At 34.5% G+C, this 17,026-nt stretch overlaps 1 protein-coding gene across 2 annotated transcripts in view; it reads right to left on the bottom strand.

Moving 5' to 3' along the window:
- Adamts19 (ADAM metallopeptidase with thrombospondin type 1 motif 19) overlaps nucleotides 1-17,026 on the bottom strand; it is a 276,147-nt gene that overhangs the window by 62,128 nt on the left and 196,993 nt on the right. Inside the window, exons 15-16 of one of the 2 annotated variants that reach the window (XM_074076627.1) lie at nucleotides 16,036-16,156; nucleotides 8,622-8,702 (exon numbers count right to left, since the gene is read on the bottom strand). In XM_074076627.1, the coding sequence (XP_073932728.1) occupies nucleotides 8,622-8,702; nucleotides 16,036-16,156 (202 nt within the window). The remainder of the gene's footprint in view (nucleotides 1-8,621; nucleotides 8,703-16,035; nucleotides 16,157-17,026) is intronic. The other variant, XM_074076628.1, reaches the window with a different exon arrangement.

Raw genomic sequence — 17,026 nt, 5'->3', positions numbered from 1 at the left:
GTGATATTTGGGAAAGAGTATGGTTAGTTGTTGAATACGATTTAAGTTCAGATAAATTTAGCATTAACTAATTAAGAGTCCAAGCTCATAAAAAACAAGTCTCAACTGAAATCACACTGAATATATTCTCTTACAACAAACTCACACCAGAAATCTGTAACAAAATGTTTATTAAAAAATTGAAAATTGAACAATACATACATAAATAATCCAAAAGTCGAAGGAGAAATCACACTGGTAATATGAAAAGACCTTTAGCCAAAAATGCCTTGTGGGGGCTGGAAGTATGGTTCCAGAGGTACGGCACCTGCCTAGCAAGCTTGAGGCCCTGAGCTCAACCCCCACTACCACAATAGAATAAATACATCATAAGTAAAAACACCTTGTGGAATGCTGCTAAAACAGCAGTTAGAGGGAATTTCATAGCTTCTTTAAATTGTAGTATGAGCCAAGAAGGAATAACTGAAACTGATCACCAAAGTTTCTAAGTAGGGTGAAAGAAAAGAGTAATTTAAACTCAAATCAAATAGAAGAAAGAAATTAATGAGGAAGAAAATTTTAAAAGAAAAAATTAACAATTGAGGCAATGAATAACAACAAAAGTTGGTATTTGAAGAGACCAAATAAACAGAGACAGAATATTATTTTTCTTATAGGCACTATAGTATAGTAAGGGAATATTTTTGTTAGTGTATAATAATTATTCAAAGGGGTTTCATTGTGATATTTCCATAAATATGTACTCTTTGATCAAGTTCTCTCCCTTTAATACTCTTCCTTATCCTGACTTCTCCCCTTTTTAAAACAAATTTTTAACGTATTTCATCACTCTATATTCATACATGCATATAAAGTACTTTAATCATATATTCCTCACTTGACCCTCTTCTTTTCCCCTCCCCACTCCCATTGGTTCCCACCCCTATCAGTCCCAATTTTCCACTTGTGTAATTAATTTTGCTTTTAGGCATATGAAAGATAACATGAAATATTTGTCTTTCTCAGTCTGGCTAATTTTGCTTTACATGATATCTCCAATATTATTCATTTTTCTGTAAACAACATAATTTCATTCTTCTTTATGTCTGAATAATACTTCATTGGGTACATATACTACATTATCTTTATCTGCTCATCAGTTGGTGATTACATGGACTGACTCTATAGTTTGGTTAGTCTGAATAGTCCTGCAATAAACATGGGTATACAGGTAATCTTTATTATATGCTGCCTTATATTCCTTCAGATATATGCCCAAGAGTGGTATAGAGGAACCTCTACACTGATTTCCATACCGGCTTCTCTAATTTACCTTCTCACCAACAGTGTATGAGGGCTCCCTCCTCCACAAATCTTCACCAGCATTTTTTGCTGCTTGTTTTCTTGATGTTTGTGATTCTGACTGGGGACTGGAGTGAGATAGAATCTGAATGTTATTTTGATTTGTATTTCCTTCATGGCCAAGAATGTTGAGCATTTCTTCATGTGTTTATCTGCCATTCGCACTTCTTTTGAGAATTGTCTGTTCAATTCATTTGCCCATTGATTAAGATTTTTCATTTTGAATTTAATTTTTGGACCTTTTTATATATTCTAGATTCATTTGATGAATAGCTGGTCAACTTTTTCTCCCATTCTGAAGGTATTCTTTTGATTCTGATAATTGTCTTATTTTTTGTGCGGAAGCTTTTAAATTTGATGCAATACCACTTGTCAGTTATTGCTCTCATTTCCTGAAAAATTGAAGTCCTTATTCAGAAAGGTGTTACCTATCCCTACATCTTCAAGTATTTTCTGTGATTGCAGTGAATCTGTAGATCGTTTTCGGTAGGATAGCCATTTTTACAATATTAACTCTGTTGCTCCATTAACATGGGAGATTGTTTCATCTTCCAGTGACTTAGTCAGACTTTTTCTTCAATGTTTTATAGTTTTCATTGTAGATCTTTCATCTCCTTAATAGGTTTATTCCAAGGTATTTTTTTTCCTGAGGCTATTATGAAGGGAATTCTTTTCCTGATTTCTTTCTCAGCTTGTTTGTTATTGTTGTACAGAAAATTTATTGAATTTATATGTTGTTGATTCTAAGCCAATACATTTTACAAGGCTGCTGAAATGGATTAATTCCTTGAAGGTTCCCATTGCCAAAACTGTTTTAAAAAGCATTTGAATATATATTCTTATATGTAATACATTTATGGAAAATTCTGTGAGAAATATACAAGCCAAAATGGACCATATCTAAAGAAAAATGTAATATATATATATATACACACACACACACACACACACACAAAGAAACTAAATTGTCATTTAAAAACCTTCCAATAAAGAAAACAACATTCAAACATGTAAATAAAAATATAACTAGTCTTTAAAAAAATAAAACTAGTCTTCACAAAATATATTATAAAATAGAAGAGGGGCATGGGGTTTTTCAAATGTCCTAAAATGCTATTTTTTTCTTAAGGTAGGTAATAAATATAAATATCTTACTGTTTTCCATTAAAAATATTTTTCTTATCAATTGAAAATTCAGAAAGAATACATTTTTGCATATTCTAGATATAAGGTTTTTTGAAGCTAAGTGCAAATGTTTAATCTGAAATAAATGTTTTCTCTTTATTTTCTTAGTGGTTTCCTTAAAATAATAATAAACTTATTACTTATTAAATCTAATGTATCTTTTTTTTTAGAGTTACTAATTTTATCTTGTGCTTGAAATAAAACAAAAATCTTAGCTTCCCAATGATCATGAAAATTTTCTCTTACATTTTTGTCTAGAATTTTGGAGCCTTTGCTTTTTGGTTTAGATATGTAATCCATTTTGAGTTAACTTTTGTGTAAGATATGAGGGAGGGGCCAAGGTAAATTTTCTTGTTTTACTTTTAAATATCTAAGTGTCACAGTACCATTTGTTTGAAGAGTATCTTTTCCTCTTCATTACCTGGACACCTTGGTTGGAAGTCAGTTGGCTTCGTGTATGTGTGCTTTATTTCTCATGATGATGAAGAATCTGTCAAATTTTCTTTGCCAATTTTTGCTTTAAACCTTTGATGCTGTTTGCTTGAGTTCACATAATTTTAACATTCCAATATCTTTCTGATAAGTTGAACTTTTTCACATTTATTTTGTGGCCTTTTAAAAACTCTCAAGTAATCTTGATTTTTCTTTAAAGTGAGTTTTGACTTATATTACCATGGTTACACAAGTGTTTTCTTTTTGGTTTGTATTTTTCTGATATAGTTCCCCATTTTTAATTTTTTGGATAATATATTTTACATTTATCTCTTATGAACATCATAAACCAAGAATATTTTACAATTCTATTTGTTCATTTTTGTCATTTAACCATAGACTTTAGTCCCTTGCTACTTAATAAAGTTTTTGACCTATTTTTTTTGCTTATATATTTTGTGCTCTTTTTCCAGTGTCCAATATATTTCTTTTATTTTTGTCCTGTTTTGTTTTCTACCAATTATTTAAATTTCACTTGAAAACCCTTACATTTTGTTCCTCAGAAACAGTATTTAGTCAATTTTGTAGTCATACTCCTTATTCTTACTTTTAAGTCTTGCTTTATATGTAATCCATTTTCTATGTGATCCAATTTCTATGTCTGACTGCTCTCATTTGCTTTTTCTGGGTATTGTTCATGGTGTTTACTTCCATTTGTGGTTTCTGGATTATTTTTTACTACCAAAGTACAGTTGTTGCACTTTATAGAATTTTTGGATGCCTGATTTGAAGATGCATTCCTTAAAAAAGGATCTGCATTTACATACACCAGTCCCCTTGGCAACTGCAAATCCAAGTGTGGGTTTGTTTTACAGTACACATCCTCAGGAAAAAATTGCTTTTCTATTTCCACCTGTCCAGATGTTATTTTATGTTAATAGACACAGTCCCTTTCCTTCTTTTGTGGTATACAAGTATTTCCTTCTCCATACACTGGGCTTATAATCTTTTCAAGTTCTTGCTCATGTAGGAATATCCTATTAAAGTTCTCATTTTGTAATGGTTGAGGCTTTGTTTTCTGAGCATAGAACATCCTTGGCTCTCAAAGTTTAAATCTGGTCACCAGCATTAAGGCTAAGTGGTACTTCAGAAGGATTCTTATAGTGTGGCTTCTTGTTTTCATTTTGTTTTTGGCATCTGAAAGTTCCTTAATTTCTTTCCCATTTGGAGGTGTTATGGGATGAATGCTTGTGTCCCTCCATAATTCATATGTTGAAACTCTAACCCCTACTGCAATAGTATTAGGATGTGGGGTCAATAGGAGGTAATGAGGATTCGATGAGGAATTAAGGTAGAGTAGTCATAAATAAGATTATTAGTCTCATGAGTCTCAGGAGAGTTCACATCCTCTCTCTACAACATAAGGACCCAGCTAGACGTTTCAGTCTGCAACCCAGGAAAGGGCCCTCGCCAGAACCCCATCAGCCTGGCACTCTGCAGTCAAATGTTCTACCCCTCCATGCTGGCACTCTGATCTCAGACTTCCAGCTTCTAGAAATGTAAGACATAAATCGTTGTTTATAAACTACCAGTCTATGGTTATTTATTATAGCAACTCAAAGTGAGTGAAATAAGAGATAAATTATGGTGCTTTTATCCGCTGTTCTACTTTGCTCATTTTAAATTTTTAGTGAGAATGCCATGCATACAAAACTGTTGGCAAGATAAGTTGGTCCATGTATCTTTTTTGAGATTTTGTAGAAGTCATGAACTATAATGATTTTGTATAGATAAAACATATGGGCTCTCTATTTTAGGCTTTTTTGATAAATCATTAACATGTTAATAATGTTATAATCTTCAGAAAAGTAGATAACTGCATAAGAAGACAATTCAAAGAGAAACTATTGAAAAGTAATTATATTGGGAGGTAGTTAAATGTTTCCTATGAAATAATACATAGTTTGATGTAGACAAATGAATTTGATTAAGAATGATCAGCTTGCCAAGGTTCTACTTCCCTTTCTTTTGCTAAAGCTATTTATGATGAAGATTTCCTATGACTACTTCCTATACCCAAAGGAGCCTTTAGGAAGTATGACTTATGACATGTAGTCCATTTGTCAGGTCTTTGGGCTTGAAATGTAGGATTTTAACACTGTATCACTTCTTTTTTAATCCAAACTTGCTCTTCAGCCATTTGTCCAATATCAATAAATGGCACTACTACTTGCCAAAACCTAGAAGTCATACTTGAATCTTTACCCTCCATCAACATGCACATCCATTTTTCAACAAGTTCCATCAATGCAACTTCTTCCATCTCTCTGGAAGCCCTAGGTTTTTCTTACTCCTATTCAATTAATCGGTTTATGCCATCATTCCTGTATCCTTCTGCCAATTCGTTAGGATTATTATTCTTTGTTAGTTGAATAAATAGGAACATTAGTGGGCACTTGAGTTTCATGATAACATATATGGGAATATTGATTTTTATCTCCGGAGTAACATTTATGCTAGTTAGGCTCACAGAAGCTGTTTCTTTTTACAAATGAAAAACCTGCTAACTTAGACCCAAAGTTAAGCACAGTAAAAGCTTACAAATAATTAAAAACTTACAGATAACTAAAAAGCTTAAAAATAATTAAAGACACTTAAGACAGATAGGGGATTCATGTTTTAAACATGAATTTAGACACCTAAAAAACTAGCTAGCATTTGTAGCCCTTAATGCAGAGAAACTAAAGCAGATACCTTAAAGCAACTGAGGCCAATAGGAAAAGGGGACCAGGAAATAGGAAAAGGGGACCAGGGAATAGGAAAAGGGGACCAGGAACTAGAGAAAAGGTTAGATCAAAAAAGAATTAACCTAGAAGGTAACACCCACGCACAGGAAATCAATGTGAGTCAATGCCCTGTATAGCTATCCTTATCTCAACCAGCAAAACCCCTTGTTCCTTCCTATTATTGCTTATACTCTCTCTACAACAAAATTAGAGATAAGGGCAAAATAGTTTCTGCTGGGTATTGAGGGGGGGGAGCGGGAGGGGGTGGAGTGGGTGGTAAGGGAGGGGGTGGGGGCAGGGGGGAGAAATGAACCAAGCCTTGTATGCACATATGAATAATAAAAGAAAAATGAAAAAAAAAAAAAGACAGGGGATTCATGTTTTAAACATAATGGCCTTTTTACAACAACAAATCTTGACTATTTATGCTTAGAGGTCTATAGCAATGAAAGAAGATGGGATTGACAAAATCGGAGGCGGTGACTGGAGAAGAAAAGCCATTTCGTGATTTGTATCTTCCCATATTGATTCTATACAATCAATTAATCATATTAGCTCAAAAGAGGTAAAAAAAAAAAGAGGCAATGTGGGGGACGTTTAGGGAAAATATGTTCAAATAGGACTTGTATAATTAAAAAAATCACAAGTGTTTCATGGAAGGCAATGATTTTATCAAAGGAAACATGAAAAAGATATAGCATAGCTCAGTGCCTAGGAACATGGATGCTATGGCTAGATTCCTTGAGTTCAAATCCAGGATCATACATTTTTAGATGTGTGACCTTGGGTAAAAAAAAAAACAAAATACTGGGAAGTTAGTAGTGCCTACTTCACAGAGGTGTTGTGAGACTGGGCATGATGACTCAACCCTGTAATTATAGCTACTCAGGAGGCAGACATTGGGAAGATTGTGCCTCAAGGTCAGGGAAGGCAAAAAGTCAGTGAGACCCCCATCTCAAACAATGGATGGGTACAGTGGTGAGCACCTGTCATCCCCAGATATGTGAGAAAGCACAAAGAGGAGGATTGTAGTCTACATGGCATGAACAAAAGTGCAAGACCCTATTCCAAAAATAATTAAAAGCAAAAAGAGTGCCTGCCCAGTGGAAAATCCCCATATCATAAAAAAAAAAGTGATGTGTAATGCACCATCTTATGACAAGTGTGAAACATATTTTCTTAAATAAAATTCACTCAAAATGTTGATATTAATTTCTATATGCTACATTTTGTTTTGTTTATTGCAGACAGGTACAGAAAAAATGCTTTCAAAAATTAACAAAGGAGCTAGAGAAGATAACAGGAAGCTTACGAAAGAAGGAGACAACATAAAGCAGTAAGTCCTAGAAAGGAAGCGAAGGAGGGCAGTGTGTCCAGTGTGGCTTGATCAGAGGTCACAATGTTCACTGTAGGGAAAGTGATGGCATCAAAGTCCTGACAGGATTTGCTGATGCATCATCATATTAGAGTGGCAAAAAGAGTGAAGGCCACAGAGGACTCTAGCTTTTGGTGTTTATACTAAGCAGAAATCAGTGACTGAGGTAGGCTTTAATAATGCCTTTGTAAGCAATGTCAATGTTCTTAGAAGACAAATACAATACAAAATAATTTCTATCACCATGAAGGAATGAAGTTAGAAAATGACAGAAATAAAACTGGAAAATTCTCCACTTCATAGAAACTGAACAAAACACTCTTAAAGGATGAATGTATCAAATAAAAAAATCATGAAAGAAATTTTAAACAAATTTCCAGAGAAATGAAACAGAAAATGGAACGTACTAAAACTTACGGGACACACAAAGGTCATGTTAAGAAGGAAATATGTACCTATAAACACTTACATTAAGAAAAGAAGAGGGCTAAAGTATGGCTCAAGTGGTAGAGCACCTACCTAGCAAACACAAGGCCCTGAGTTCAAACCCCTGTACCACCAAAAAAAAAAAACCAAATTAACAATTGAAGAACTAAACCATAAACTATTAAAAGAAAGGAAATAATTAGCAAAGATAAATGAATAGCCATTAGAAAAGCAATAGAGGAAAAAATGATTCTTAAACAGGATCAACAAAATTGACAAACTTTTAGCTACACTAAAGGGGAGAGGGAAGAAGAGAAAGAGAGAGAAACTTAAATTACTAAAATGAGAAATGAAAGCAGAGTCATAACCAGTGATACAGGTATAAAAAGAATTATATGTGAGTACTCTGAACAAGTGGTGTATGAAAACAAATTGTCCTTTATTTTATATGTTTAAAAATCATCAATTGACCTAGTCAATTGGCAGGTTTATTGGCAGATTTAATCTTTCCCACAAGCCATACTTAAAATTTAAAAATTAATTTCTTCATAGGTGAGTTTCGTAAAATGAAATAAGAAAGAATTCTTTTATATTACAAGTTAAGTCCTTTTCATTGGTAGAATTTTTTTCAAATTTGATCTCTTAATTCTAAAATAGTCATTTTATAAACTTATGTATGCATTTATATATGCAGCTAATAAAAATATGTGTATATGTTCATAATGGGTTTAAATATAGGCATGAAATAAATACATTGATGGATTATATAATAAATATGCACATATTTGTAATAAAACATTTCTGTCATTCAATGAGTTTTTTTATCATAGGCTAAGATGTGGAAAGAAATTTTTATCCCTCTTTCTCCCCAAAAAATCATAGAAAACCATATTGCTTTTGCTTCTGGGAAGTCTTTGGGAGAGGAGAAATTTGCTCATTGAGCTAACAGGTGCTTCGTGGGAGTTCAGACATGAAAGTACACACAGCCTGACTTCCTCATCCCCATATAATGAACTTTCAGGACAGGGAGGTGGGCTCCTGCTTTCCATCGTCTCTGTGTCTGTAACACAGGTTACCTAAATAGCTATGTGCAGGCTTTTCCTCCACAACTTTGATTCTTCTTGCTCCAGCAGGTATCACCAGCACTTCTACATAACCTGCAAGAGTCAATAAAACATGAAATAAATGTGGAGTTCTTATGAAATCTTTTCTCTTAATTGACTTGCCTTTTTTATTTTATCCATTTGGTTTTTGTTATTTGCAGAATATTTCAATGGCTGTGTAAAGACAATTTTTTATTATAAAAGCTGTAATGATTTCAAGAGAAGTTTCTTGGAGAGATGTTGAGATTTCAACTCTTTTGAGGACAAATAAACAATTGTGTTTTATGTAGAAGAGCTCTTAATAGCGAGGAGAGAAAAAGCTCTGTGAGACAGCTTCGTTAGAAAAAACGTGGGTTGTGGAACAGAAATTAACGTGAATTTTTGTTCTGGGAACTCCTTTAAGTTCAAAAATGCAGAGAAGAAGGAAACACAGCTTGAAAAAATACAGCTGGCCTAGACTAGCCCTTGAAGTAGCTACTATGGGACAAAGAGAACAGCCTTTCTGTGGGGAGACAGCAAAAGGTTTGAAACAGGAGTTGGAGACCAGAAACTGCAGTTGAAACTGGAGTAAGGCATCACTATGCAACCTAGTGTCACCTTCCAGGTGTCAGACACTTAAATGCAAGACATAATTGGATGTTTGTCAGGAAGGATTTTTGTGCAGAGATTAGAGACTTAATACTTGAAATAAATTAAAAGAACATGGACAGCAGAGAGGGAATCAAGATTTAATTTAGTGCAGAACACTGATAGAGCAGGCACCTACTTTTAGCTGAACAGTTATGTTTTAAGAAGATATTAAAATAATATTTTTCTTAGTATTTTGTGTAGATTCATGTATCTGATAAAAGTCTGATTTCAAGCTGCAAAAAAGGCACAAGAGCTGACTCTAAATTCCTCAAATGTTTAGTCATTTGGCACCCATCAGAAGGTAGCATATACCCCAGCTGGTGACAGTGGCTGGTATTAGAGGCTTGTGATTTTGGAATCATAAATTCCACTCAAAACCACAGCATATTTAATTAATTATTGGATTGCTTGTTTTTAGTAACATCCAACCACTTTTTGTAGCACCAAGTATAAGAATACAGTCATTTTGTTACATGACCAAAACAGGGGATGATGATGATGAAAACAGAAACAAATGGTCAGTGGGTATTTTGTACACAGAAGTAAGAAAAGATGGTCTCTGCCCTGAATGAGCTTATAATTAAATTGGAAAGAAGAGGCATAAATAGCTAATGTAAATGAGTCAAATAAAACTGCAAAAAATTATATCAAGAAGATAATATATAAAAGAATATGGTTAATTCCCTGCTAAAGAGTATGCAAGAGGGTTTTAAAAGCTGTCTCCCTTCTCTGAGCTACATCTCTCAAAGATTCACTGCTAGTCTTACTTACTAAAGTGGAATTTTTTTCTTCCTTTTAAATGGTTATATACATTACTCACATTTGAAAAACACTGGCAACCACCCAAATTACTATGATTTGGAGGAGAGAACAAATATATATCAAGTGTATTTTTCACAAAAATAAGTAAATAGGCAAAATGTCTTTGGAAAATGTCCAAGATTTAGATCAATACAGAAAAAGAATTACTTCATTGGATATAAAGAAGAATATGGGATAAACAGTATTGTTTAACAGCTGAGTAAAATAATTTTGAAGAAATAAGAAGACATAAGGAGTGGTTCTATTAAGGCGAATTTAATGAATTTATCAACTTGGAGCTACTAAACTTGGAAAAACTAGGTCATTAGATTCTGGTTTGGAGAAGCTCTATCTAATAGCAATATGCAGGATATTATGAGTGATGGTGTAAGGAGGCTGAAATCTAGTAGTGGGATAGGCTAAGGTAGAAAATCCAGAAAATACCGTGAAGAAGAAAAATATTTCTGAACTTGATACCTACTATTTCAAGGTGGGAAATAGATATTGAACACATGGGGAATTATTACTTGTGTAAGAATGGGGCCACCATTTATAGGAACCTGGAAATCAAGACAGGATTTACCTAATTTTGGTAACAATTTGGTAAATTCAGCTTTGCTATTTGTATTTAACAAAATATTACAATAGGCTATTAAAAACATCCAGTGAGTTCTCTGAAACATCTGGAGCTGCAGGGCAAGGTCAAAGCCTTCCTGCAGAAGCAGTAACTTAAGTCATGAGCTAAATTACCCATGGAGAAGATTAAGAGGGAAGAGAAGTCAAGGTCTATGGTGACAGCCATCGTTTTTAAGGAAGAGACAAGAAATAAATAAGAATTCAATACTGAAAAAGAAGAATCATGAGCTGGAGATAAGCTCCAATTTGGTATGGGGAATCCTACAGATGACTTGCCTTGAGAAGAGTTGCTCAACTGTGTCTACAGATACAGGGATACCAAAGAGAAAGGTGACTAGGACGTGACTTTAATTTCCGAGCAAATAAATTTAGTAACATGTTTGGAGAAAATATTAAATTTCAGGATTCTATAAAAAGGAGAGTTGATAGAACAAAGCAGAGACAGTAGGTATGTATTCTTGTTTGAGTTTAAGCAGCAAACTTAGAACTGTATATTACAGAGATAATCATCTCTCAGTGTATCATTATACCTTGAGCAATACTATATTATAAGACAGTGTACCTTATAGGACAGGTGAGTTAGACTGATTTTTAAAGAAGAAAAAGAGGAAGAAAAATATTAAATAAAGACATGAAGAGATAAAGATAATGACCAGGGGTTATTTTTCAGTAAGTAAACCAGTTAGCAATGATTAAAAATGTACATTTTTACAAAGCACATGGAAGAGTGGCTGGTGTCTAGCTTAGCAGGTGGAACAAGAAGTCAGTGACATTATAGTCATAAATTTGAACCTTACGTTGGACACTCTGTTTTGCATGCAGAAATATCCTATTTTATAACCACAGAGCTTATTCTTTTGGGGGCAGTAAGGTACTGGGGTTTGAACTCAGGGACTTGTGCTTGCTAAGCTGGTGCTCTACCACTTGAGTCATGCCCCCAACCCTTTTTGCTTTAGTTATTTTAGGATAGGGTCTCGTATTTTTTTCTGGAGCAGCCTGGATCATGATCCTCCTACCTATGTCTCCCATGCAGCTGAGACCATAGGCATGCGCAACCATGCCAGGCTTATTGGTTGAGCTGAGGTCTCCCTAGCTTTTTGCCATGACTGCCATAACCACAATCCTTCCAATTTCACCTCTGGAGTAGCTGGGATTATAACTGTGAGCCACCATGCCTGGGCCCCAGAGATCTCAATCTTAATCAGCCATCATAAATGCCAATAGCAATCATCATTTTCATGGCACTAATAATGAAGTGACAAATTAACTATTGGTGTATATTAGTCACTATTATAGAATTTACATAAATTATTTTATTTAATTATACGATAACATACACATATGTTGGACATCCCTAATTTGGGATTTTCAAATTAGAGGCACTCAACAGGTAAAGTTGATACAAATATTTCAATATTTAATAAAAAAAACCCTGTGAAATCTTAGACACTTTTGGTCCAAAGCATTTTGGATAAGGGACAGTGAACCTAGATTACATGTCTCATTTAACAGATGAGAAAATAAAGGTATAAAATATGCTTTTAAACAGTGCGTTGCCAGTAATTAGCTCACCCAAGTTTTGAACTCAAATCTGTCTGATTCCACTATTCACTTCCTGCTATGACAAACTGCTATGATTTCATAAACTAGAATAGATGAGACTAGGACTCTTTTAATTCTGTAGCAATCAAACAAACAAACAAAAACTCTAAGAACATATCCTCCTAATACAAGGGAGGAACTTCATTTTCTTATGCAAGAATAACACACTTGGTACCCATTTTCTTCTTAGTATGTTCCAGTAACTATATAGTTTCTCAACCATCCAAATACACAATTTGCCTTTATACCTTTAAGAAATTATTACTTGGCTAGGCAAGCTGCAATGAAAGACATAATATATGTACCAAGAAAAAATACCTCATAAGTTTATTTTCTAATTCCAACAAAAATGATTTAGCAAACTCTAAATAAAGCACTGGGACTGAAAACACCCACATGTGTGCATGTGCAATATTCACACAATATACACATATTCATGGCCAACTGGATGAGGAAATCCTGCAAGACCCTTGAGAAATTCTAGGAAGCTCATAAACTGCAGAGATAAAATAGTCTCGGGAGAAATGAATACAACTTTCCTAAAGTCACACGTAGATGAAGCCCAAGATAGAATTAAAGAGTCATCCAGCTTTTTTAGACAATTTGAAGTTCTAAACAATGTAATGCTTCATTATTAATCAAATTAACAGATTTTAATGGATGCTGGTAATTGGGAACAAAGATAGCCATGGTATTTCTCCTGGTTGGGCTTGAAGTCCAATGTGAAAGATACACTACGCAGGCAAAATTGCAGAGGTAATCACCACTGCATCATATGGATACATAGATGGTGAACTTTTCTGAAGTTGTCATAAGGGAGGGAGGCAAGGCTTGTTGAGGATAACTTCACTAAAAAAGTGACATTTGAACTAAGTGATGTCCAGAAATTTACCCAGGAAAGCTAAAAGGAAGCAGACAGATTCACATTTGAAAAGTGAGTGCTGTGGGTTCCAACAGAGAGGAGGAAGGGAACCTACTGTGATGTGAGGCTGGAAAGACAGAAGCAGGGCAGGCCTCCTATTGTCTTGTGGTACACATTAAGAATTCTGGTTTCTTTCTTGTAAGCAATGTGAAGCTCAAGTAGAGTTGTAAGGAAGAAGTGGCATTACCAGTTCTGATGTTCTGAGTATCAAACACCTCAGATGTTTTCCAAACAACAAATGCTCTTAATAAGGCCTCTCTACAGAGGGTAAAAGAAGGAGGTTAAGAGGGTGATTGTGGTTGATGAACTCTCTGTACAAGAATGAATACAGAATTTTTAAACCTGTTAAAATCGTCCTAAGAAAGGGACTAGGATAGAAAGAAGAAAAATAGAGGAGATGAACAAACTCAGGTTATAATACATATATACATGGAAATGTCACAAGGAAACTCCCTGTGTAGCTCTTTAATAAACAAAAATGTCATTTTTTTTCTTTTACAAAATTGGAGAACAGGAGGGCTGGACAGGTCCTGTCCAGGGGAATTAGTACCAGTGGGAAGATGTGGGGAAATGGTGAAGGAGGATGAATATGGTACAAATACGGTGTATACATGTATATAAGTAGAAAAATGAGACCTGTTGAAAATATTCCAGGAATGGGGGGAGGTAGGATAAAAAAGAGTGATGGAGAGGGTGGTGATATCAAGTATGATATGTTTGATATATTCTAAGACCTTTTGTAAATGCCACAATGTACACCAGCACAACAACAACAAAAAACCTAAAAAGACATAACCCACCTACAGTGAACGGGCAAAAGTAGGTTTTAAAGTGGAATAAAATCACTGAGGGGTTGATTACCTGAGAAAAAACATATCCATATAACTGCAGCCAGGTAACTGTAGTCAGGATGAAAAGCATCACTGAATTTCACTTGAAGCCAGAGCCTTGCACTTGCTAGGCAGGCACTCTCCCACTAGGTGCTCTACCACTTGAGCTATGTACCCAGACCTTCTTCTTCTCCTTTTTTTTTTTTTTTTAAATTTAATTGCCTTTTTTAGTTATTTTTCAGTTATTTTTGTCCAGGGCTGGCATCAGTCTATGATTCTCTTAACTTTGTCTCCCCTGTAGTTGGATACCAGGCACATACTACAAGACTCGGAGTAGGGGAGTGAGTGGGATGTATAGCGGGTGGTGTTGTCTGGGTAACTTTTTGTCTAGGCTGGCCTCAAACTATAATCCTCCTCAACTCTGCCTTCCAAGGAACTGGAATTACAGGTGTGGGCCACCACACCTGGCCTCATCACTGAGCTTTTCATGATATATCCATTTTTTTGTAATGGAGCAATGAAATGTTATTGCAATTAAAATAATGATATCAGTGCTTAATGTGTATCAGAATTCTCCAGTGAACTGTTTACATGTTTATTAACTATGCAAATGCTTTTCAAAATTATATTGTTTACATTTCTTTAGTCTTTCCATTTTTCAGCTTCTGCACTGTAAAAAGCTTTTTCTCATCTCACTCAGGAGGAAGCACTTCTTATAATTATGCTTTTTTGGTTGAAAGACTGAGAGCCTGTGTCAGTTAAGGGTGTCTTTGCTATGTCAGTGCTGGTAGATTTTGATGTGTGGGGCTCACAGCCTTTTTCACAGCTTTGGAGACTGGGGTTTTGATATGCAATTTATTCTGGGCCTTAGTTGTGTTTTGGTGCTAAATTCTTTTAGCTAACTTATCTTTTATTCTGTTTGGGTTTAGTAAAAGTTTATATTCAATTTGCAGGAGGCTGTGCCTGAATTTCTTTTCTAAAGGACTCCTGTAGAATGAAGTCAGCTTTCTTGCTTACTCAAACACAAACACCTTGTTCTTTGTAATATAACTGATGTATATGTTAGTCTCAGGGATTCTGGTATTTTTTGAACAAGAAAGCAATTTGAAATAGGAAACTGTTAATGTAGGTAATATAAGCATATAGAGAATGATGAAAATAGTCATAAATGATGGTACAATAGATACATGTCCAGGGAAGATGGAAATGGAAACACAGAACATGTTTACTTCTTCTCTGTCAGACTGAGAGTTTGAGTCTAGAGCATTTTCTGCACATAAAGCATATTTTGGACCATTACAGCTGTAGATACTGTAACTGGCTCTTGTTAATCTCTTCAATCTCACATCACATAGATCATTCACAAGATCGTTTTATCCTCATATTCCCTGATTATTAATATTTATAGATAAGGAAACAAAAGAAGGGAGAATAGCTCTTGCTGTTAATATGTTTGTAACATTTTCTCAGGTCTTCTGATCCCTCCTCCCCTGTTATGATTTCAACCATACTACACTGTTTTAATATCCTCAGTTTTAAAAAATTTATTCCCTTGAAATTTAGTGAAAACTCTTTAAAAATGAGGACAAATGGAAAGCTGAAAAGTTGAAGGGTAATATTCTCAATGGTTGCTGCTACAAATCATTATTTTCTATTAGACATACTTTGCATTGGAGAATGAGGTCTGCAGAAACTTGGTGACATTAACCAATGCAAATTAGATTATCCCCTTGCTGCTCTCACTAAATGCACAACAGATGACTTCATATTTTCATTATTGGGAAATGAGCTTGTTTAAATTTCTGGCTCCTATCACATATATTGTATGTCATTGTGAAAAATCATTCAGTACTCACTGAAAATGGCTTCTATAGGATTGTAACTGTGATCTCTTAAGTCAAGTTCAATGTATTCTTTTTCCCCCAAAGACTGTAGGGATTATTAAATATAAAAAAGAAAAAATTACCTGCTCCTCTGGTGTGATTAAAATCCCCCTTAATGACTTTGCATGATTTTCCATTGCCGTTGCACACTCCACAGTGGTCTTCCCTTGCAAGAGACCCTAATAAGCCATCACAACCAACTTTCTGCAAGAAGCAAATGACAATACATCACAAATTTCTTTTGTATCTTACTACTAATTTTAGATAAACCTAATCTCTGCAAACCAGGCATATTTAATTAGTAAACTAACAAAATGTCACAGTCTGTGTTTCAACTAATATAGCAAGTAATATAATCAGTAAAATGGCCAAATGGCTTGATAGTGATGAGACTATTTTTCTTAAAGTAAGTATTAAATGATATCTTAAAGTAATCTGGAGAAATGTATCACTAAGAAAAATAAAATCTACGTAAGTCTCAAAGGAAATCACATTTCTGTCATGGGTAAAACATAATTAATCTAATTTATTCTCTTCAACAGAGAGCAGAGACACTTCACTAGATAGGTGGCTTCACTTAAGAAATGATTGCAAAGAAAATGCTAAATATTAAATGTTAACTTTCTGAACAGAATATTTATTTTCATTCCAGTTCATGAGTAAACTTCTAGCCCCATCTTCTTCGGCATCCAGCACTTAAATGTAAGAACTCTTTGCAACACACGGTTGATATAAGAAAATATGAACAACTGGAGGAATTAATGTTTATACACAGCCAGAAGAACTCTGTCAATAGGAATCTTTTGGGACCAAGTAATTTTACCCTTTTCTAGTGAACAATGTTTGCCTTCCATTGATGTTCAGAAAGCATTGTCTTATTTTTCTAAGCTATATATTCTCAAAGGGAAGAATGTGTATGTTGATATTGTCAGAAACGAATTATGATTTCTCCTAATCAGAAGAAGATTTGGGAGAGAGACTAATAGTTAGCCATTCATGACCAGTTCCAGTTATTTTTTGTATTAAAATACTAAATAAATCAGAAACAAAAACAAGGTCTTTCTAATTGGGTCT

Source organism: Castor canadensis, chromosome 6 (assembly GCF_047511655.1).
Source record: "Castor canadensis chromosome 6, mCasCan1.hap1v2, whole genome shotgun sequence".
In the NCBI taxonomy this organism is placed as follows: Eukaryota; Metazoa; Chordata; class Mammalia; order Rodentia; family Castoridae; genus Castor; species Castor canadensis.
Note: the sequence above shows the minus strand (reverse complement) of the source record. Positions and strands in the feature narration are given on the sequence as shown.